Source organism: Neopsephotus bourkii, unplaced genomic scaffold, assembly GCF_033783945.1.
Source record: "Neopsephotus bourkii isolate Nb327-2 ecotype Australia unplaced genomic scaffold, CSIRO-AGI_Nbou_v1 NB_272, whole genome shotgun sequence".
Taxonomy (NCBI): Eukaryota; Metazoa; Chordata; class Aves; order Psittaciformes; family Psittacidae; genus Neopsephotus; species Neopsephotus bourkii.
In genome coordinates this window covers 425,052-448,806 of record NW_026900781.1, presented here as the reverse complement: position 1 = coordinate 448,806, position 23,755 = coordinate 425,052, and the positions used below count along the sequence as shown (strand labels likewise).

At 52.8% G+C, this 23,755-nt stretch overlaps 1 protein-coding gene across 2 annotated transcripts in view; it reads right to left on the bottom strand.

The window, feature by feature from the left end:
* The window catches only part of AGAP3 (ArfGAP with GTPase domain, ankyrin repeat and PH domain 3), a 132,052-nt gene that overhangs the window by 5,414 nt on the left and 102,883 nt on the right, over window positions 1–23,755 (bottom strand). For both annotated transcript variants that reach the window (XM_061346288.1, XM_061346287.1), the window contains exons 12-13: window positions 15,015–15,188; window positions 10,383–10,544 (exon numbers count right to left, since the gene is read on the bottom strand). In XM_061346288.1, coding sequence (XP_061202272.1) covers window positions 10,383–10,544; window positions 15,015–15,188 — 336 coding nt within the window. The remainder of the gene's footprint in view (window positions 1–10,382; window positions 10,545–15,014; window positions 15,189–23,755) is intronic.

Here is a 23,755-nt window from a genome sequence, read left to right as displayed (position 1 = left end):
GGCAATGACTGAGGAACCTGCTGCAGCCCGCAGCACCCCAGCAGAGCTGAGGAACGGGTGCAGAGGCTACCAGCAGGGTCCCACCAAGGGCATGGCCAACCTCAGCTGCTGCTGGGCTGCTTGGCACCAGCAGAGCAAGGCTGTCCACAAACACTCCCCAAAAATGGGTGCAGCCACAGGAAGTCTCCTTGAGGAAAGACAGCTCGGGTGGGGGTGGTGGTAGCACAGCCCTTCCTCCCTTGCAAGTGCTCTTTCCAGGCTCCCACTTCCTTTGCAGGCACCACCACCTGCATTAATAACTACCGGGCACAGCACCCAACCCTATCTCTGTCACACACAGCTGCTTACCCCAGAACAACCTGAGGGGAAAATGCTGCTCCTGCTACTGTGCCATGGTGGGGGGTGCCACGATACTCACACAGCAGGCTCAGGATCTTGCAGTTCACAGGGGTTAAAAGTGGGAGTGACAGCTGGTTGGAAAGATGCTTGCCCTTTGCCACTGCTGAGAGCACTCCATGGTGTGCCCTGCACAGATCCCGGCAGCAGCCATGGGGGCTTGGAGATAATCAGCGCTGATGAAATGGACTGGTGCAGGAAGTAAGGCTTGGTCTCCACACCAGCGGACCCTCAGGAGGATGGAATGACTCCAGGATGAAGGGCTCCCCAGGTGAAGTGCTAGCTGGCTTGCCTTTTCCAGATAGGAAGGGGAGGCTGTTTCACTCATTTCACCCTAGAATCAGCTTGGTGCTTCTACTCTGGGGAAAGATGTCTGCAACTGCCTTTCTCCTGCTGGAAATGAGAAACCCTAGGGCATGAGCTCATCTTGCTGAAGATGTCCCTGCTCACTGGAGGAGGCTGGACTAGGTGACCTCTGAAGGTCCCTTCCAACCCACACCATTCTATGATTCTATGATCAGGAGGACAACAAAACTGGAAGTTGGGTTCAGTCATGCCGCTGGACTCTTCCCCTCTCTGTGATGCACTTGCCTAACTGGGACATCGCTTTGCTCTTTCCTCCGGCTCTCAACCATGGAAGAGACCCCACAGTCCCCACTCTGGGGAGCTCCCTGCAGGCAATATGCCCCATACCCTGAGCTGTGGAGGCTCCAAGGACACCAAATCCCAGCTCAAACCCAAGAGTCTTGCAAAATACACAGCTGGTAACTTCTGAATAGTGGGAGAACAGTCCTTATTCACCTTGGCTATCTGGCACCATCCTCTTTGTGAATGCTGCCAGACCCTGGGAGCACCCAGCCACTGATGGCAACTGCAGTCAGGAGATACAGGATCCTGCTACCACAGCACTCAGCTGGATGTGCCAGTGCTCTGCCAGTTCCTTCTGTCGCTGCAGGAGGCTACAAGAGAGCAGGCCCCTGGCAGCTGCAGAATCGACTGCTGCCCAGAGCAACGCATTAATAGCCAGGAAGGAGAAAGTGGCATTTCTTCCTCGGGGGACTGTGACTGCCCAGGTGCTTGAGGGAGCGTTTGCAGTTCCCAGATCTTGGATCAGGCCACACTGTTGGAACAGCCACCAACAAAATCACTCCTGGGGCACCCCAATATACCAGATATATCAAACCAGTCCTTATTCTCCTTAAATCTCCCCCATTACTGGTCTGTGTGACCTGTGGCTGCTGTCAGTCTGTTGCATAGCCCCATTGAGCCAGCTGGACCTGGGAAGAATGGAAGCACTTCAAGTGCTCCCTGCTGATGAGCTGCTTCTGCTGCCACTGAAACAACAGCAAGCAGATCAGCACAGTCCCTAGGATATGCTGAGGATTCCTGCCATGGGCTCACACAACTCCACCACCCTTGTTCCTTTCTCTCACTCGCTCAGTACCTCCCCACCAAACACGCAGGAATCCCAGCCCAAGCCTTCCTGTCCAATGCACTTCTCAGCAGAGATGTGCAGCAAATGCCTGCCCTGCCATGCCTGCCTGCCCCAGGGCTCCCAGGCAGGTCTTTACCATGTGTCCCCCGGCTCAGGATGCTCACAGAGGATGGGCTGGCAGCTTCCCCATGCCCCATCCCTGCTGGGCTGCCCACACCTAACATGGGCAAGCAGCAAGATTTCTGGGGGTCCAACCCCACACAGATGGGCTTTCCCACTTCACAGGTCCCCCTGGAGCCATGGGGCTGCCTGGTCGCAGCCCTGGCACCCATCCCAGTTAAACTAAAGCCCTAGCACCAGTTCTGCAAGCCAAAGGACCTCCATCCCCTTTCCTCCTTTGTGCCTCCTGGATTCCAGCTTTACTCTGAACAAAGGGCCTGTTGCTCTCAGCAAAGCCTGGGAAGAGCTAACAAAGGACGACAGCTTTTCTTCCACACTAAGGCTTCTTTTGCAAGCAAAATCACTACCTCTTTCCCTGCAGCAACACAGGACGGCAGGGCTAGACCTCTTTGGAGGCTTGAGCACGGCACAGCTATGGCAGGAGAGTGGGAGCTGTGGGATCATGCCATCAGATTCACACACAGGGTTTAGCAGAGCTGGGCAGGGAATTGAGGACTCACAGCAGCTTCAAATGGTGTGCACACCCAGCTTCTCAGATGGTCCGGGATGAGCTCCTAGCTCCCTGGGGGGCCCATACAAGTTGTATCAGACTCAAGTCGTAGCTTTAGGGAATGTATGGGGCTTTCTCAGATTTTTCAGGGGAGAAGCACAGATTTCTGATGTGTCAGGGGCATTTCTGGCCAGATGAAAGGGCAGCACAAAGAGGGTACACAGGCACAAGGATTCGGACTACCTGTATGGAAGCAGAGTTGGCACAACACCCTTCCCTGCACCACACAGGGCACAGGCTCCTTCCTGGTGGCCAGAAAGCCCCCGAGCTCACCACCTCATACTTGACAGGGCTAAGGTCCCAGAGGAAGCCACTCCTACAGGAGTGGGCAGCCCTTTCCAGCTGCCTCGGGGCAGAGGGGCTATCCCAGGGCCAGAAGGCAGAGCCAGTCTCCCTGGCCCTGCAGCTGCCTGCAGGCGTGCTGGTGGGAGTCCATTACGGCAGCTCCATTAGAATTAGTGGGCAGTGGAAATGAACGCACTTGTCTCTCTCTCTCTTGATGATTTTTTGATGATGTTTTAAAGACTGAGCTCCGTGAAGAGTTGCTGAGCAGAGTTCGGTGCGAGCCGGCTCTGCTAATGGGCGTTAACCCCCTGACCCAGCTCCAACGCTGCCCAGCAAGGAGCGCTCCAAATGAGAGCAAAATTAGCGAGGGCACTGCACTGCGGCCAGGAAGGGCCCGGGCTGTGCTGCACTCACATCCCCCCAGCAACGGAGTCACCACGCTGAGTGGGCTCCAGGACTCCTGCAGCAACCGCAGTGAGGTGACCAGCCTTCACTAGCCTGCAGTGCTGCAGAGGGGGGCAGCCCGCAGCCCCCACCGCCAGCAAAATGCCCTTGGGAGGAGCCATCTCCTCAGAGCCAACAGATGAGCACCACAAGACTGGCAAGAGATGGGGGCAAGGAGACATCCTGTATGCGCTGCCAGGAACCAGCACAGAGTGAGAGATGAGGGGAAGGGAAGAGCCCCACCAAGAAGCAGGGTGGAACAGAGCTCTCTGCCGACAGGTGCCATGGAGCTGAGATGCCCAGCAGACCAATGGATCCATTCCTGTCACCTGTGGAAGCAGCAGGGGATTCTTCCCTGTGAGGGTGGTGAGGCCCTGGCACAGGTTGCCCAGAGGAGCTGTGGCTGCCCCATCCCTGGCAGTGCTCAAGGCCAGGTTGGACGGGGCTTGGAGCAACCTGGTCTAGTGGAAGGTGTCCCTGCCCATGGCAGGGGGCTGGAACTGGATGGGCTTTAAGGTCCCTTCCAACCCAAACCATTCTGTGATTCTGTGTTGGAGAGGAGAAGCCAGAAGGGGAGGAAGGGAAGCAGTGAAGCAGTGGTGTCCCCAGAGTGCCCTCCTCTGCTCTCAGAGGGAGGAAGCGCAGCTTTGAGCAGAAGTGGTACACTGAGGTGGCTAAGAGCATGGTAGCTTCAGCACACAGCTGGGTGCAGGGATCTGTCCTGCTCCCTGAAGGGCTCAGACTGCACACTGCATCAGTGCAGAAGAGACCAGCCCAAGCACCCCAGTGCAGGGACCTCAAGTCCAGGGAGTGGCACTTTCCACCTCCTCCTTCACAGACATCCTGCCCTGCACACAGGAAAGTGTGGGACACCTTTCCCTGCCTCCCAGCAGGTCTAGGAGCAGGATCCTACTCAACATCAGCAAAGTGAGAAGCAGAGCTCGTACTGAGCCATGCCCGGCTCTTGCAGCACAAGTCTCCTCTTTCACCTCCACTCTCCCCTGGCTCCCAGTCACACCCAGTCTCTCCCGTCTCCTGCTTCCATCCTTTCTCCCAGTTCGAGCTGGCGTAGCAGAGGTGCTGCTGAATGCCCTGGTGAGGGGTTGGTCACACAGGGAGGAGGTGGGGGGATGCTTCCAGTGTATGAGGCGCATGGCAAGGAGCCAAGGGCTGGTCCTACCCTCGGTGAAGGGAGCCCCTGGCCCACAGCTCCACTCTTGCTGTTGAGCCTGTGGAGAGTGTCCACAAGCAGGGCAGCCAGTGGGCCCCCCAGCCTCTGGATGCTTGTTTGCAAGCTGCCACTGTACCACATCATTATGAGGTGTTCGGGATATCAACAAATTAGCAGGCATCTGGGAAGAGAAGGATGCAGCACCATTCGTAAATGTCAGCTCGCTGCCTCCTCATTTTGCAGATCATTAAACCCAATATTCCTAACCTGTATTAGTGCAACGGGGACGGGCCCCCTCCACAGTGACAAGACGCCAGGAGAGCTGCAGCAAGAACATTGCTATGGAGACCCCACAGCGCTTTCTGTCCCAGTGCCCCCAGACCCCAGAGTGCCCCAAGCTGAGCTGGCACATTCCCACCACCCCATGCTGCCTGCTCTGCCTGCAGGGACATGGGGGACAAGGAGGGGGGGGGCTCTGAGCAGCAACCATACCACACAGGACATGCTGTGGGGTGCCAAACGTGGGCACACACGTGTGGGGAAGGACAGTAAAGCCAGTTGAGCCTGTGTTACAGGAAGAGAAGGTGCTCCTGAGGCACACTGTGAGGTGCAGGGGGGTCACCGCAAGGAACCAAGAGTGCCATTTCTCTTTGTTTGGGGGGAAAATGCCACATAGGTGCAGTGTGTGCCCGTGATGCAGTGGGGCTGGAGGGGCAGAAGGGCTGTGCAGGGTACGTGTATGCGGTGGGGGCATGTGGGTGGCACTGCCTGCACAGGAGGGAGGTCATGGACAGCACAGGCTTCGTAGTGTGCTTGCTCCAAGACACACCAGCAGCGTTATGGGGGTGTACACAAGGGTCTCTGAGGGGCAACACAGAGCTCTACAGGGTTCCCAGGAACCACAGAACAAGGGGGGTGTGGAGCTGACGGAGATGGGGGATCCGCTGTGGTGCAGCAATACCCATGCAGAGGCTGCTTTCACCCCGCCAGGATGGAGCAAGGAGCTGGTGGGGTCTGTACCGAGCAGGACTGGCTTGTTAGCACTGAATTAAGAGGCTTGGTGGAAGGAAGGGCACGGGTGACACAGGCTACGTGGGGCAGGCGGGAGATGAGCAAAGCAATAGCAGCTGGAATCCCCAGCAATCTGGTAAGCGCAGCTCAGCCTCACACTCCCAGCTCGCCGAGCTCGGCCTCCAACAGCCCCTGACAGTTGGTATTAATCACGCACATCGCCCCAACACAACTCTTTACTGGCCATCAATTTCCCGTGGGTTTTAAAACTAAAAAACAAAGACAAAACCGCGTCGTTTGGCCGCCACTGAGAAGCACATTAAGGGGCTGTCAGCTTCTCGCCATGCACCCTGCATCACTCTTTAAGCACATGAGAAGTTCATTATCCCCGGAGCTCTGGCAGCCATGGGGATGCTGGCGTAGGGAGCGTCGCGAAGGTGCTCCTGTGTCAGGCACGACAGAGGGCTCCCCACAGACCTCTGGGATGCCTGGAGCAGGAGACAGGGGTCCCAGGCACATAGGCATGGCTGTGATGGGGGCTCTGGGCTTGTCTGTGGCAGGACAGAGCACTGCTGGCCACAGAAGCGCTTTGGTCCAGCACACTTCCCCGATGGTCCCTGCAGGCTGATGCTGCAGCCCCACCGCCGTGGTGAGGAGCGCTTGCCGAAGCTGCTGTGATATCCCCTGACAGCCTGACACCACGTTTGCCAGCCTGTGGGTGCTCCCTGCCAGCCTGAGCCACACTCTCTGGTTTGGTGACATCCCCGGCAACCCAATACCACGCTTGCCATAGTTTGCTGATGCTCCCTAGCAACCTGACACTGCGCTCTCTTTAACATGAGCCCATGTAAAAAAGCAACAGCTCGTTTGATTTATGATACTTCAGAACAACTAAGATTCAATTGCTCCGCACGTCCCTGGCTCTGATTACCTCCTAAATGAGATAAACTGATGGCAATTTATCCCCAGACCTCACCAACTTTCCCAGGATGCTAACCTGAGGTGCTCGTGCCCTGCACACACAGGCATGGGCTGGGGCCATCTGAAGGCAGCCCGGCTGAAGCCCAAGCCTTGGGCTGCCCTCTGCTCCTCCACACTCTGCTCCTGACTGGCAGAGATGCTGTGACCAAGGGCTGAGCCTGACACTATGCCTGGCCTGAGGCAGCTGCTGAGATCTCCTGGTAGGAGACTTTGGGGGTCCCAGCAGTGGTGCTCCCCACACCATCATGGCCACACTGGCGTGAACTAATGGACAACACAGCCCATGTTTCCCCCACGCTCTTCCCAAGATGCTGCACCCTCGACAGTGGGATGAGCACCACAAGGGATAACAGCTCTTCCACAGAGCACGGCAGCCCTGCTCTCTGCACACCGATTTTTACACGTTCACCATGTTGACTATGCAAAAGCAAAAAGCTCAGATTACCCTGCTGTGAAAAAGACCTGATGAAACTGTTCAAAAGGATCAAGGAAGAGTCAGAATACTTATGGACACCAGTCCATGACATAAGTCATCAGCTATGCCCATGATGCAGGGTACTGCTCAGCCCCAGCTTCCAATTGCTGACCATTAAGGCACAGGGTTGGACCTTACACAGACTGGTTATCTCCCATTTGCTTGCTGCCAGTTTCCACTCCTATGGCAGGCTGCCAGGCAGGACAGTGACCTGGGTGTGACTCCAGTCCAGAGCTCTCCCCGGTGGTTATAAAACACAACCCAAGCATCAGTCCCAGACACTCCTCTGCATCTGCCCTGGGCTGCCTGGTCCTGGTGATGATCTGCTGTTGTGCCCTGAGCTGCATCAGCCCTTGGAAGCAGGAGAGACGAAATGAGTCGTCCAAGGAGGGTACCACAGGCAGGGAGACCCAGTGCCAATCAGACCTATGGCTGGCAAGGGATCGTCTGCCTAGAAAGGAGTGCGTGATTCAGCTCTGCAATTTCTACTGAGCACAGGGATGTATAAGGACCCTTTCCAGACAGAGATGTCCCCCTCTCCCCAAACAGGGTATACAGCTGTTTGTATTGAAACATCACACTGCCTACACCAGGACCAACTTTGGAGCTCAGTGCCACTGGCATGGATGCTGCCTGCAGCCCCGCAGCACACAGAGCCTGGCCTCTCCAGGAGGTGCTGAAGCAGAGAGAGCTGGGAGGACGACAGAACTGACCGTGCCTTTGGAAGCTGAATTTTGCCATCAAATCAGTTTTCTAATACAGTAGACAACATGAAAAATAAATACAAGGTAAGTTTTTGAAGAGCCAGCCAAAAAGCCAGAAAACCCACTGTACAATACCCCATGTGGAACACGATGCATGGGACCACTGTGACTCAATGTGAGCCTGGGAGCAGCACGCTCTTGTCATCTGCATGACAACAGTGCTGAGACAGTGGGTATTGCACTCATTCACCAACTGAAGGTGGACACAGGGACTTGGAAAGACAGGATTCAAGCTGGAGACACAGAGGCTGGATTGCAGAGCATAGGTGCTCCCTCTGCTCAGCTATGTTCTTCTAATCCCTCGCTGCTCCCTTTCTACCACTGCACTGCAGCAGGCTGAGCAGTCCACTGCCACGTGTCCCATCGCTGGGGAGGTATTCTTCTTGCTCCCAGTTCTGTTGCCAGAGGCTTCTTTCTGGCAGCAGGAGGAGCAACTGTGTGCAAGGTCTGTGCAGTGACAAATGAACTTTAGTAACTGACAGTTCACTGGCAAATGAAGTTCCATGTTGATAAATGCAAAGTAATGCACATTGTAGGAAAAAAATTACATTACTTCAGCACCTGACAGGGCTCTAAATTAACTGTATCAACCCAAGATAGGGCCTGGATATCACTGCAGTGAGCACAAGACCTCTGCCCACAACACCACCATGGTCAAGGACCAGGGCAAGGAATAACAGGAAATACACTGATGCTGTTACACACATCACACGGCACCACACTGTCGCTGTGTGCAGCCTTGGTCACTCTACCTTCCAAGGATACTGCTAAACAGGGAAGGACAGCAAGAGTCAGCATGTGCCTGAAAAAACTCCCTGTGAAAAGACAGAAAAACAGTGACCCAAGGATTAGTGGACTGGGCACCCGAAGAGGAGCGTGACGCTCATCTGGCCTGCCACATGGGTACAGAAAGCAGTGAATTCTGTCACTGCCAGGGGCCGGATAGCACACGGCTTGTGGAAAAGTAACTAATTTAATTTTAAGACTCTGTGCAGTAGTTAGGCCCCATTACTACTTCATAAAAGTGTTCCCACGTTTAATTGCCTTTTCCACTAAGAAATTGTATTCAGTTTTGTGTAACTACAGATCCCAGCCTCTGCACCTCCTCGCACCCCTGTCAGCTATGCTCACCAGCCTTTCAGGACCAGACTTCTTTCTCTGTAAACACTGAAAACACTGGTTCTTCGCTTCTCAGTCTTCATTCTGGTAAACTGAATACCTTAACATCCACACCATAAATACAGTCACCAAACCCAAGTCAGTTTTGGGACCACCTTTACCACTATTTCCAGTATTCACACACTCTTGGAGTATTATTTACAGGATGGGACACAGTGCTTTAGCATGTGCTTTCTCAGCCTCACATGTAGATGCAAAGTCTTGCTACTCTTTGGTATCCCACTTTTCAGACAGATAAAGAATACTTGTCTCTCTTTTTGTCAAAGCACTGGACTGAGAACTGGAAACTGAGAGCTGACATGAGGAAGAGCACTAGTGTATCTGAAGAGTCAACATACACCCATAGTGAAGAATGCATCAGGTTTTTAACAAATACAGATAATACTTCCATGTTTTCCATGAGACTCCAATGATGCTCAAGATACTTGAATAAACCACCCCAAAAGGGAAGTCTTTCCCCAACTCAGTGGTTTCCAGATGTAGATAACAGAAAAGTCTAAACAGAACTGCTGAGCTCCTGCACAGATCATCACAGCAATGTTTCTAAGAGAGAGAATATATGAAGAGTTGTTCTGCCATGGGCAACCTGGGCTGCTTGGTCTACAGGCTGACCTGAGATTTGGAGCAGGATGCCAGGACAGCCACAATATGCTTTGTTAGGTACCGGCTAATGAATGTGCAGGCTAAGATATTCTGGTTTGGTTTACAGCAGCATCAGTTTTGAATACTTGTACTTAGCCCCCTTCCCCCTGCCTTTAGCCATCTGAATTAAACCTTTATTTTGGTTTACTATAAAAGCTCATTGAGTACTGTGGAACAGGATGATCTAGGATAAAGGCAAATCATAAAGCTGAGGATCACTTCTTCCACAGAGGCTAACCACAGGTGCAGGCTTTGGAGAACGTGGTTGCCAGCCTCATCTCTACCTGAATAAATCTGCATGGCTTTTCACAGCAAAATGCACTTCCCTGTGTCTTTCAGGCTCCCTACCAAGACTTGGGTCCCCCTTCAGAAACCCCTGAGACACCAAAATCTCTCAACAGAAAAACCATCAGTACTTCCAGCATAGGCAAAACAATGTATACATCTTCAACTCGTTTCCTGAAGTAGATAAACTTTTCCAAAAGACTCTCGGATTGAGGCAGATAGCCAGCATAGTTCTTTGAAATGGTAAAAGCTTGGAATATTTATAAGCCAACGGAAAAGCTTGTGACAGAAAGTGTCTGCACACCTTAGGCATAGTTAAGCACACCTTAACTATATGGTGTGCTCTCACATCTGCTAATACAGTTAGTAATTATTATTACCACTAATAGTACGTGCAGTCAAGGGCATGATGGCAGTGCTGCCTGTGCTGCAGGTGAGAAATGAAGGTGATCAAAAGGGGCTGGTTTCTTCTTTCTGCTTAAGCAAAGCCAGCTTGGATGAGGAGCGCTCCAAACCCCCAGTCCCTGATGAGCCCTGGCAGGACTCCTGGGAGCCCAGTGCCCCAGGCAGAAGACCTTTCCTACCTTCTGCTGCCGTGCTGGGGCCATCAGGCCGAGTCGTCCCTGTACTCTTTTTCCTGCGATGCTTCTTCCTGTTGGCATGTGGTGATGGAGGTGGCTCCAGCTTCGGGCTGGCAGCACTGGAAATATTTGGGCTGGAGCTGAGAGAATCGGCAGTACCGTTAGCTGGGAAAAAAGAGAGAGAAAGTAATGTACAGCAGGACAGTGACAGTCTGGTCTCTCTACAGACAACCAAGTGTCCTGGAGGCAGTCCCCGTCCTCTGCCTGGCTCAAAATGCACAGCCCATGAAACAGAACAGTACCATGCTCAGCCCCATCACATAGGGCAGCTCTTACACCTACTCCAGCTCAGGGGTGGCAGGCGCCTGGGACAGGGTCAGGGTGGACAAGCTACGGGATTGTGATTATCCCACATTCACCCGGGATGATCACACAGAGAGCGCTGGCATCTACATAGCCAGGACAAGCACAGTGGCATCACTGGGGGCAGCCTGACATGCCAACCCGTCAGCGCACATCCCTGTGCATACTGCTCAGTCGCAGTGTCCTCACGGGGTGATGCATGCATTTTGAGAAAGGACAGTCAAAGAAGGTGCTCTTGGTCCCCCCGGGCGCAGATCCAGGTCCCAGGATCTGCAGTGCCACTGCAGAAGCATCATTCCCCCCCAGCATCGCTCTGCCAGACGAGGTGACTGGGGTTGCCACACTTAGGAACCTAAGCATGATGGTCTCAATAGGCTTCCGATACGGAGCTGAAGAAGCTGCATCCCCAGCAGCAACGCACCGAATTTATCCTCAATCATACTGTTCCTTACAATTAATAGCAGAATTAGAAACAATCAGGGAGCTGCCTAATTACTGTCAATTAGAGTGCGCTAATCAAGCTCCGATCACACACACACACGCTGCCGCTGCACTCACCATTAAATGTCAAATTTCATTAGAGACCAGCAACAAAATCAAAAGCCTGACATTCAATTTCAGCAGCACACACAGCGCAGGCTTCCAATCAGCATAAAAATGCAGACTCCGGGGAAGGCAACGAGGCGCAGGAGCCCTCGCTGCACTGTTAACCCTCTCCTAAATACACTCCTGCCTCTCCAGTGTCCACCCACCCACAGGGCATGTATGGCGGCTCCGCTCCCAGCCTGCTTCTGCCCTGGGCAGCTTGCTGTCCTCTCTGCAACAGCCCAGTGTCTCCCATCAAGTCCTAACCTCCAATTTCCATGTTTCGTGGCACCTGAAATTAAGAAAGCAATCACGGTGTCTAACAAGGGCAGCACCCTCCAGCAGTGGGAACTGCCTGTGAGATGCCAAGTCCTTCTTCTCCCGCTCCAGCCTAGCCTCTGCTCTCTGTTCAGCCCAGTTCAGTCAAGCCTGGCTCTCTGGGGCTTGGTCTGTCTCTGTGTGGCAAGATAAACATCCATCAGTGGGACGGAGAGGCAGCAGCCAGGAGCTGCCCCATGCAGAGGTATGGCATGCAGCCCATGTCCCCCTCACAAGCCTAGGAGAGAATGCAGTACCAGAGCTCTTCCATCTTTGATTTCTACTACATTTGACACACACACTGGTACGGCGTTTCTGCTGCTATTTATCCACAGGGAAATAGCTCACCCTTGACAATTAAGAGAGATAAATCTAATAAAACCAGACTCCAGTTTTATAAATATAAATTACTGATACCGTTCAACAGGGCTAAGCTTAGAGCAGGTGTGAGGCACCGGATGTCGCAGGGGACCTGAACTTTCTCTTCTGAGGCTACACGTGCTGCATCCATCCAGCCTACCTCTACTGCCCACCTGCTCACCAGGATGCCCCCCAGGCCAAACCATGCACTGCTGGCATCCTGCCCCCCTCCAGGCTCAGCTCGGGGTTTGTGTGTTTCTGCAGCTCCCACCAACGCACTGTCAGGCTGCGGTGAGCATGATGCTTCCTGCTCCACAGACCACAGACTACTCACATCCCTGCTCTTCTTACTGCCCAGCAGCTAAAGCCACAGAGCTGGGGTCCTCCAAGGCTGCCAGTGGGATAGGGATGGGACTGCAGTGGGGCAGGGGCAGAACGTGAAACACGCTCCCTGTACAAGATCATGTACTGCTTGCTCTCCCTCTTTCCCCAGCAGGACAGGGAGATCCTCTGATCCACACAAGGACTTCCAGCTCCTCATCTCACCACGGGAATCCTTCTGCAGGCACTGCCTGGTTCCTCTGGTGAGCTGCAGCAGTCCTCTCATAAAGGACAAACACAAAATGTGCTGGAGCATGTCTACATGACCTATACAGCCCAGCCCATCCCTCTTCCATGTGCTCTCCAGGGCACAACTAGAGGAGGCAGCTGTCCCTAGGAGCTGTGAGGACACCCTCTGAGCAGGTAAGTATTCCTCACCCTGCCCCACCGTTCAGAGCTGGGAACACAACAGAGCACTCAGACCTGGGCTGCACAGTGGGGTTCAGGTTGGGGGGTGAGGCACACCTGCTTAGGCTCAGCTCAGCCCCACAGCAGAGAGGTGACATGCTGTTCAGCTTTGCATTCCTCACTGCATGGAAAGCACTGCCTGTCCCCCCCAAAAACTCTCTCCTTTGTGAGGCTGTGAGCCCACTTCTGCTGGCTATGCAGGGACCCAGCTTGGAGAGCCAGCCTGGCATGTGTGCTGCCCAAGGGCTGCTCCAGCTGATGGCAAAAGGAGCCCAGGGAGCTGTGTGGTATCTCCCTGGGGACAATGCTTTGCTTCAGGCACTATGCCTGCCCCAGCTCCTGCTTGACAGCCCCAAGCAGTTCTGTGGACAGGAGACAGATGCCAGGAGGTATGAAATTGCTGCTCTCCTGGCCAGCACATGGCGATGGCACAGCGAGCTGTGAGCTGGGCGAGACTGTGAGGCTGCTCCTTGGACAGCAGGGCTGGTTGTCCCTCATATGCTGTGGGCCCTTCCCTTCCCTATAATGTGTCTGCAGACCACTAACACAGGGCAGCGCAAGGCAGGATCAACCCATAGGGCTCAGTGCCCTAAACAGTGCAGTGGGACCTGAGAGCAGGCAAGCAGCCATCAGCGATCGAGATACGCAATTAGCACTGAGCTGGTATCTCACCCCTCCACATCGTGGAAAGAAGCAGCAGCATCTCAGCACCCATTTTGTTTCAGCCTCCAGGTTACTTTGCAGGAAAGAGGTACACTGCTTTGGGTACAAGCGCTTTGGCCACAAGTGCAGCAGGTTCCTCCTGAGGACAAGGAGCAGATGCCAGCTTGCTCTCCTGTGACACTCAGGCCAAAACCAGGACAAGCAAAATGCGCAGCATGGCCACACCAGGCTCCTGGGCTCTGCAGCAGGGCTGCCGGGAGGAGGACCATACCTGCCACTGATGGTTCCTGGGGCGGGAGGCCATCCAGGCAGAGAGCTGCTGTCCAGAGGGCTGTACCACAAAATTCACCTGTGCAAAGGCAACGTGTGACTGCAGCACTGCCTATCTGCTCGCCGGCATGAGGGTGTGCAGACCCCGTTGCTGTGTGCACAGGGGCACGCTGAATGCACGGCTCCCACGGGCAGGGCGAGGAGCTGACTGCAGTGGAAGGAGTGTGGGGGGACCAGACCCGAGCATCCCAGCAGATGTGCCCATGTCCAAAGCAGTCCCCCACTTGCACCCCACTTCCTCTGGCATTGTAGGCTGCCCTGCTGCACCCCGTGTCCGAGGCGAGGAGGGGGGCCGGCGGCACATTAACGCTCAGAGCTGCACCCTTCCGCTCCCATCGCCTGCGCTGCCCCATCAGCAGTAACAGTCTGATTAATTCGCTTCCAGCAGGGAGCTGATGGGGCCAATGATGGAGCCGCTGCATCAGGCGCGCTGAAATTGATAGTTTTTCACAGTTACAAATGAGGAGCCTCCTCAGCTGCAAATGGCGCCCGCACAGTCGGACTCCGGTAATGATCATAAAGAGGCTCTCTTTAAACTGCGAAAGCCCCTGGGACCGAGCGGGGGGGCGGCTGCCGCGCTAATGAGAACTACAAGGGGCGAGCAGGCATGGAAATGGCTCCTCCACTCTTGATGTGCATTTAACTGCTTTTTTAGTGCGGCGGCAGAGCCAGGAACGAAGGAGTGATGAATGCAGCACAAAAGCATTTATTTTCCAATTCGGCAAAGTGGCTACGTTGGGAAATGTATGAATTATTTTAATTCACTCAACTGTCCTGAAACATCACAGAGAGCGAGTGAGCGTGGGGGGAGGGGGCGGGCCGCGTTCAGCGTGTGCTCCAGAGCCAGGAATTACTCCTGTTTGTTCAACTGCCCCAAAATCTGGGAGCTGGGGGTGCTGACGAGGAGCAGCAATGGGGGAAAGCAATGGTTACCTCTCGCATGGTGAGCTGAGTGGGGCAGAAGGAGAAGAGAGGCCAGAGCAGTCCTGCCGCAGAGCAGCATCCCTTGGCTGGAGGGAGGCTCTGTTACTGCGCCCACAGGAGAGCTTCTCCCCCCAGTCTGGACACTGCCAGCTGACCCTCACAAAGGTGGACAGTCCCAGCAAGGCCCCAAAGGCTGTGTCTGACACCAGTGAGCAAACTGGGCTCATACTGGGCTCAAACTGGGCTCACCAGTGAGCAAACTGGGCTCAAACCCAGGGGAGCAGGGTTAGAAGCACTACTTACAGGGGTTGGGGCAGCTACCAGGGATGGCCACAGCCTCATTCCACTGGTCTGCACTGGAGACCGAGTAGGAGCGCTGGTGCATGCCGTCCGGCTTGGAGCTGAAGCCCACCAGGTTGATGCCGCTGATGGAGCGCTCTGAGTGCAGGGAGGTGCTGCTGGTCGAGTGGGGAGCACCTGCAAGAGAAGCACACATTAAGCATGGACTAACGGCTCCTCTGGAGCACGGTGGAAGAAGGACAAGCTGTCTTGTACATGATGAGACATGGCCCTGCATGAGGACAGGCTCTGGCTCTCCTCTCCCAGGGGATGCCGGCACATCAGCCCCCTCAAATGTGCTGAGAAAAAAGCACTGCCTGGCACTCAGCACTCCTCAGAGGGACACCCAGCTCAGTGGATTTCAGGCCAGCACCCTAGGATGCACAGCGAGGCATCCTGGCACACAGCTTCCACCTCCAGCCAGATTTTGCAGCTGGAGTTTGTGCTCTGCTCACCGTTTTCACTACAGCTTCAGGCACCTGGACAAACACAAAACCACCCCATCTCACCTCATCCTCACTCCTTAACTCCTTGTGTGGCTCTAGCAAGAAACACAACCACGTTGGAGGTACTGTGAGTAAATGGGAAATCACACGGAGGATGACAAGCAGGGCAACAGAGGTCTGTAAGGTGCGGACTATGGGTGGAAATGCTTCTTCGCACTAGCTGGGAAACCTCTGGAGCTGAGGCCAGGAGCTTGAACCCCCAAGAAAAAGAGTATCCTGAGGACTAGAGACTGTCACAGAAGACAAGACCTCCCAGTGATTCAAAATGGGTCAAGTGTTTCCAGATTACAAGAATATCCAGAATTTCCAGAATAATAAATAGAGCAATTCTGGCACAGAGCAAAAATCTTGCAGTTCAAGGCTGCAGGCAATCTGTTAAGGAGGATGATGCTGTCCTAGAGGGATTACCCTACACCTTCCCTTAGGGCAGTCAGTCCAGCCACGGTGGAGTGAATGCTCTGGGAGCTTGGGGGTAAGAAAAGGGTCTCTTTCCCTACTCTGAAGCTCCCTCCCTTCGCCACCTCAGGTACAGATGCTAAGCTGGGACTCTCACAGCAGCCCCTGTGGCCATGGAAGAGCACAGGACGCCCTGAACAGCTCCAGCCACAGCGTGCCAGGCTGATGAGACATGGACCCACAGCCGGACCCATCTGCTTGCTCCAGCCCTGCCAGGGCCAACCACCCCATCATCACACAAGGAGCTGGGCTAAGAGAAACCAAGCAACTTGTTCCATGGGATCGCCATGTAAGTGGGATCTTTTGCAGAAGCAGGCTGGAGAGCAGATGGACACTTGCAGGAGCAGGCCCCCAGCTGATCTGCTACAGCCAGGGCAGCTCAGCTGACTGCATGTGCACTGTGTAAGACCAACCTCATTTTGCTCTTGGAGGTCTGGAGGTCACCCTGTCCACCCCCTGCTCAAGCACAGCCACACAGAGTCAGTTGCCACCATTGTATCTGGACAGTGTTTTAGTTTCTCCAACGAAGGAGATTGCACAGCCTTGCTGGGCAACCCGTTCCAGTGCTACCCTTCACTAAGAGTAGAGCCCCATAAAATCCCATGCGGAGCCCCAGAATCTGTACATAAATGGAAGTTTCTGTCCCTGCTGTTTCCATGAAAACCTCAGAAATGTGATTCGAATGTCACTGGTGCCTGAGTGCTGCCTGAGGCTGCAGAGTGCCTGAAACGACTGCTCAAAAAGCCCAAATCCCCCCCTACAGAAGGCGGATCGAAGGTGTGTGCTGAACAAAGGGGCGATTTGGGCCATCATCCCTATACCTCGCATGCCTGCCGTCCACGAGCACTTTCCATTCAGTGCCAGCACAGCAGGTGCCTCCCACCCTCCTCTTCACGTACCCACGCTGGACCAAAAACCCTTTCATAGAATCACAGAATCCCTTCTCCGCTGCACGGTGCTGAGACTCTGTCATCCCTGCCTGCAGATCCTGCCTGCCCTGGCAGTGCCAACACAGAGCTTGCAGAGCTGTCGGTGCCCTGCCCCTCCAAGCTGCTGGGGCCCCTGCCCCTGGGGTAGGAGCAGCAGAGGCGCTGGCTTGCCTGCCTCCAGCCCGGCTGCTGCACGTTCCCCCTCCCTCTCCTTGTTCAGCGCCACAGAAACACGTGTAAAACCATGACACTGACTTTGCCTCTAATTAGCCCTTAATTTACAAGACACACTCGGAAGGGTAATTAGCTGGCGCTCTGCTCCTGACTGCTGCATCCATCTCCTCTTGCCTCCTCATGGGAGGGAGCCTGCTGCCACTGGAGCAGGGACAATGCAGCTCTCCTGGGGCTGGGAGGATATGGGTCCTGGGGACCATGCTGCTGGGACAAGACAGGATGGGACGGGCCGCAAGCCAGGCGGCACACACAGCACATGTGTATCACCACAGCCATGCAGGAGATAGAGGCAAATAGCAGGAGTGCAGAGTGCCTGCAAGAAGCAAAGGGGAAAGCCCTGATGAGCGCCAGGGAGCCCAGATTTGCCCTTGCACCTCCGTGCCAGCCATACTGGGCACATGCCCTTCCATTGCTCCTCCAAGGAGCAGTGCGAGCTGCCACAGAGTGCCCTAGCCCTCACCAGAGGCAGGGACATGCAACCTGCCAAGGCTCCCTCCAAACCTGCCCCCAACAACAACCTCCTTGGTTCTGTGGCATGTACAGGAGGTGAGGGTGGACAGCAGGAAAGGAAGGCTGCTGCGGTCAGGCTCATAAAGCAGCAACCCCAGCACCTCCAGAGCCTGCTCTGCAGCCCTGCTCGGCTTTGGCAGTGGCTGCTGCAGAAGCACACTGTGCTGTGGTGGCCACAGCTGTGCTGTGACCTGAGCCAGGCCTGCAGGACACCAGTGTGTGCAGAAACAGACATCCTTGGGAAAGCTACCGATGTGCTCAGAGCACGCTCTGACCACCCAACCCTGCACCAGCACCCAGCACGAGTACCCCAAACCTGACACCTGCCTTGCCAGCAGTGCATGCCATGAAGAAGTGGTGCCAGCTTGAATCTCTCATTTTGTAATGAAACAGTGCTGCTAAGGCTTCCAGAACAGCTTCTATCTGCAGTGCTTCCAGGAGCTCCCTGCATTTCACACCAGCTGCCTGGAATCACTCAGTGGCACAGAAATGTCCTCACAGCCCAGCCACTCCCTTGTCCCAGGGATCTGCAAGGTGGTCCCAACAAGGCTGGAGCTCTCAGGAACTGTGCCCCTTTGCTGGACATGTTCCCTTTATATTAGGCAAGCAAAGTGAAAGGTGAATACAAGGCTACATGTAAAATACTGCTGCTCTGAGCCAAAGCTTTCAGGATCTGAACTCTCCCTGACCCTGCCTATAGTCCCTCAGGCAAGGCCATCCCAATCACTATTTCCTCAAAACCCCCCCAAAGAGATTCATGTAGCCATGTTAGTGTGTCCCCACCAGTACGCAAAGCTTTGTGATGCCCTTTTAAGTAAAGCCTAACTGATGACATAGCAGTAAATGGAAAATGACCTAAAAACAGAATGTCCCTTTGAAAAGTGAGCTAGCAAAACCGCAATAATATTTATTTAGCACAAAATGCAAAGGCAGGTACCCTGGAACTAATGGGCGCGATTCAGAAAATCCTGGGAACGCATGTACTGCTTTCCATGGGATTTGGATTGCACCACAGTGACAGTAATGTCTCCACTAGACTGGGGCTTCTAACTGGGACCACCAGAGGAGGAGGAGTGCTACAAGTATTGCCTTTTCCCAGCATTACTGAAACACACCACCAGTGAGGCTGGAAAGCCAAACGGGATCCTCCATGCACTAGATGACGTATGTGTTGTGTTACACTTCCTGCACAAATCTGGTGTGATACCTCACCTAGAGCTTCGTGCACAACCTACCATGCTGAAAGAAACTAATTTAAGGTGGAATGAGTACAGAAAACAAAGGTGACATCCCATTCCTACTAATCCTGCTAGCCCACGTCCTACAGCTGGCAGTCCTGAATCCCTGCAGACTGCCAGCTGTAGCAGCACAAGTGCATGGACAGGCTAAGTCAGTCGCATTTATCTTAACATGAGCAATACAGAAATACCTACATTCCTGACAAGTTCACTGAGGAAAGGACTTGTTCCTTCTCATCCTGGAACACACAATAACCTGACCAGCACTGAAGAAACCAAGTGACACATCAGCTCTACCTCCTACCACAAGCATCCAACACCCACTCTCAGCAAGCTCCTGGTGAAGCCACATGTGTCCTTGATGCACATGTCCTGAGTGCCCAATGTCTGCACTCGGACATGGGTATGGAAAAGAGACTTTCTTCTTCCCAGACATGAAAGACAGACTCCTTCAGTGGCTCTCTGCACTGACAGCCAAAAGACATACCAGTGATTATGGTCCTGAGCTAATCTCTGCTGCGTTTGATGCTGTCTGCCCAGGAATACTGCAATTTCAACATGAGAAAGGGGACTGGCTCCCAAAGGCTCATCCTCCTTTGGCCAATGGACACAGCAGACTGCAACACAATAAAAATCCCCCGGGTTTCATGGCCAAGGTTGGGTCTTTTCTCTAAAGTGTCAGGCCTTGCTCTGGCGCTGAACAGAGCTGCTGCCACCTCGCTAGAGACTGCTAGCCATATGGCATGAGATGGTGACAGAGGCAACCCCAGGATAGGGTGACAACACCCTGGCATGAAGCAAACCCTATTTTCTCTTGTCCTGCAGTCAGCCAATAGCACACTGCAGATTAATGCTATTCACTATCTGCCAAACCACATCCCAGAGAGTCATCAGTTACCGCTACCCATTAACCAAAGCTTTAAGGTATGTGTTGCCAACCAATCATCATTTACTCCAAAGTCAGAGTTACTGCAAGCCACGTTAGTGTACTCTGTTGGTGTTGGCAGCCATAGCATGCCTCAAAGCCTCCCTGAAAGCCGCATGTGTGGGGCAGCCATGGCTGCTCTGGACCCCAGCACACTGTTCCTGGGCTGCGCAGCACAGGCTGGACGGGTACCCACCTCCAGCTGGTGGGAAACTCCTTCGTTCTGAGGAACCAGCTGGTTCTTGAGGGGAGGTGAGAGCCAGTGAGCCTGGTTAAGCTGACTGCCTGTGAAATCCCTGCTGGTAAAGACATAATTCACCCCTCTCCATCAATGGGTGGTCAGCTGCCATGTACGCAGGAATGCAGCTGCCCTGGGAGCACCTCGCCGCTGCCTTTCCCAGAGCTGCCCTCACTCCCAGAGCAGGTCCAGAGCCAGAAGAGCCTCTGTCAGGTTGGTTTTCTGAATGAAGCACTGCACTCTGCTTTGCTGGACATAGTTGGTTCCTTCCTCTTGAACAATTCCCACCAGTAGAGACCAAAAAAAGTAGGCTAGACTCTTACCAACCAGAAGCACCAGGATGCAGACACGTCATGTGAAAGATATCAAGTTCTCCTTTGGATATGGTAACAATGCCGACCACCTACAAAGCCCCGCAAGCATGGCAGGGCATGTTCTGGGATGACAGATGTCCTTCCCGGCTCTGCCAACAGCGAATGTCTGTGTGAAATCATGGATCCAAACCACAGGCGACTGAGGTTTCCCAGCCCTGTTTCTTAGCAAGGCCATGAGGATCTGCCAGCTTGCACACAGTGGGAGCCACTGCCTTTCACTGGGCCTCACAGATGCTCTGACACAGGGGAATCTTCCCCCTTTCTTAGCACTGCATTTGGAGAGCACGTTTTTGGACATATGTGCATGGTAAGTGACTATATAACACCCTGGCTCCTACCAAAGCTAATCTCTGGTGGGCACAAACCACCAAGAGAAACAGCTCTGTGTAGTCCAGACATCTCCAGGAAAACCGAAAACGAAGCTGCCTGCAGCAGGATGGGAAGGGCTGACCATGACATGGTTAACATTTTGTACTTCCATCTCCCAACCAAAATTCAGGGGCACAGGAGATAAGGCAAGACATCTCAAGCTGACACACCAGACTCACTCTCATTTAGATGGTGGCTGACTCCACATACTGAGTTAGCAGGACCCCAGCAAACCAGAGAAGCCAGTGAACAGGAGATGGCCAACCCCCTAAATCCTCAGGCACCAAGAGCACGCCGACACCCCAGGAACCACAGGCAGCCAGAGATGCTCAGTCCTCCTGAGCCTGAGCTCTGCCTAACCCACGCACTCATGCAGAGCCCACCATGGAGCACAGCATGTCCACTCACCCTGCAGCTCCACTGCAAAGGAAGGGTGGCTGGAGTTCTGTGGGGAAGAGGCAAATCCGCCAGGAGAGCAGGCGACAGCACATCTGGACATGGAGTCAAAGCAGCCAGAAGGACCCCCTGATTGTCTGATCCTTTTTGTACAGCCTAAAATTATACTATAGGTCTTCCACTAATTTACTCCTGTTTGAACCAGAACGTCCCTTATAGAAATCTTCTAATCTTGATTAGGATATTGTCAGTGACAGAGAAATCACAGCAACTCCTGATAAGTAGCTCCAGTGGTTAATTACTCTCACCGCTGAAATTTGCACCTTATTTCTAGTCTGAATTGTCTCGCTTCTGCTACCCGCAACTGGATCTCAGTGTATTTTTACCTGATAAAGAGTTCTCTATTACCAGTTTTTTGTTCCTATATAGGTACTTGCAGATGGTGTTGAAATAATCTCTCACCCTTTCCCCTGATAAACTAAACAAATTGAGCTCCTTGAATCTTTCCCTACAAGGTGCATTTTGCAAGCATTTCACTGTTTTCACAGCTATTCTCTGAGTCCTATCCACTCTACCAGTTTCATCTTCATACTGGGGACACGTAAAATCCATCAACTTCAGCCCTCCAGAAGTCCTCTCCGTCCCAAAACTGACAGTCACCATCAAAACATCAGAAAGACCTTGACCACATCTTCTAGAATTCCTGAATTAAGTAATTCAGACTTGCTGATTCAAACACGTCTAAATCTCCTACCTGCTGTTTAATATGCTTCCTAATTACAGTTGGAATATGAAGAATTCATCATTCTGTGATAAGATGCATCATCTTACCTCTTCCCAGACAACAAACAGAAGTGTTCACTGAACACTTATCTTCTTTTTTTCTTTATTAACCATTCCACTATTTCCATACTGTAATGAACAAATGCTCGGTTTAGGATTCATTAGTTCCTAATAAACTTGGAAAAAAAAATACCCTTTTAACTGCCTTTAACTCTGCTGGCTACCTTTTCTGTATCCCCTTGTGCAACCATGTTAATGTAGGCTCCTAAAAGTAGCCAAGAGGGGGGAAGGTGAGCTGGGAAACGAGCTTCAGACACTAAATCCATCACTTTCATTTCCATGTTATGTCGAGTCTTCATGGAACATGTAGAAGTTGAAGATTAGGAATTTAGTAAGATACATGAACAGTGACTATTCTCATGATTCACAGGCAGAAAATGCTGTGGACAAGGCAGCCACTTCAGCAGAAGCACACCTAGTACAGGGCACAAGACTAGCATATAGTTAAGATACATTGAGTGGTGGTGAATGAGACCCTACTGCATTTCCACACTGCACTGCTGAGACCAGAACAGAACAAAGCACCAGGGAGGATACAGCAGCTGCTCTGAGCTCAGCATCTGGATCTGTGTTGGAGGAGGAACAGAGATGCAGGATTTGTCTTTTTTTTCAAGTGAAACATCTATGAGAGAGAAGAAAAGAGAGGGTTCCCTCTAGGAGAAAGGCAGCAGAGATGACCAACTGAGAAGTCCACAAACTAAGAAGCTTCCAGATGTGGCATCTTCCCATCAGCTGAGGCACTGATGTCCCTATGGAGAACGCTGGTGGGTGTACCCAGCAGCTGTGGTGTGCTGGCATTCTTATCTCATTGGTGACCTCATTTTCAAGTTCTTAACAGCATAATTTGCTATATGTATTTAACTTCTTCCCTGAATGTGACTGGTACATCATGGTCTGGGGAAGCTGGGCAGGCACAGGGTGCACGACTGCTCCACAAGCAATGAACACAGAGAAAGCGGTGAAACAAACCCTTTGTGCAGCTGTAACCAGAGCAAGTCTGGGAACGTCAGGAGCTGGAATGCTTCCCACAAAGCCAAAAGGGTCACTTTGAGGGCTGCTCATAATTAATCACTCACGGCGGATGTTAGTCTGTGGAGCTTTGGCAAAGGGCTAAATGGCAGAGAGAGCCTCTACCCGTGGTTCCAGCTGGCCAGGCAGGACCACACTGGTGTTATCAACTACCTACCTACTGCAGCTTCCAACTGCTGCTCAATACTTATCCATTACTTTATTTGTTGCTGTTATTTGTATCGCTTTCTATATACACACAAATATATGGATATACAAAATACATCAGCATAATACAGCTGGCTCCACTTTCTTTTGTTCCTGTGCATTCTTCACTATCTGGATAGAGAAAAAGCGAATTGCTTACGTCTCCTCTTAACCCAGATTAATACATTTTTAAGAAGTGCAACCTTCCTTTTGATTTCAACTTTCTGGTATTCAGTGAGATGCTCTTTAAAAACTCCTAATTATGCTTCGCTTCTGTTTTTTTTTTTTAAGTTCTTTCTCCCAAATGATCTGGTGCATAATTGCTTTCAGCTTTGTTAAATTGGCTTCGATATATATTTTTGCGTGCGTGTGTCTGTGCATGTGTGTGCTTAATACTCTTTATTTCTGATTTGAATTTTATTCTGCCTGAACACCAGTACAATGAAGTCAAGGTTACTTTTGCCTAAGTCAC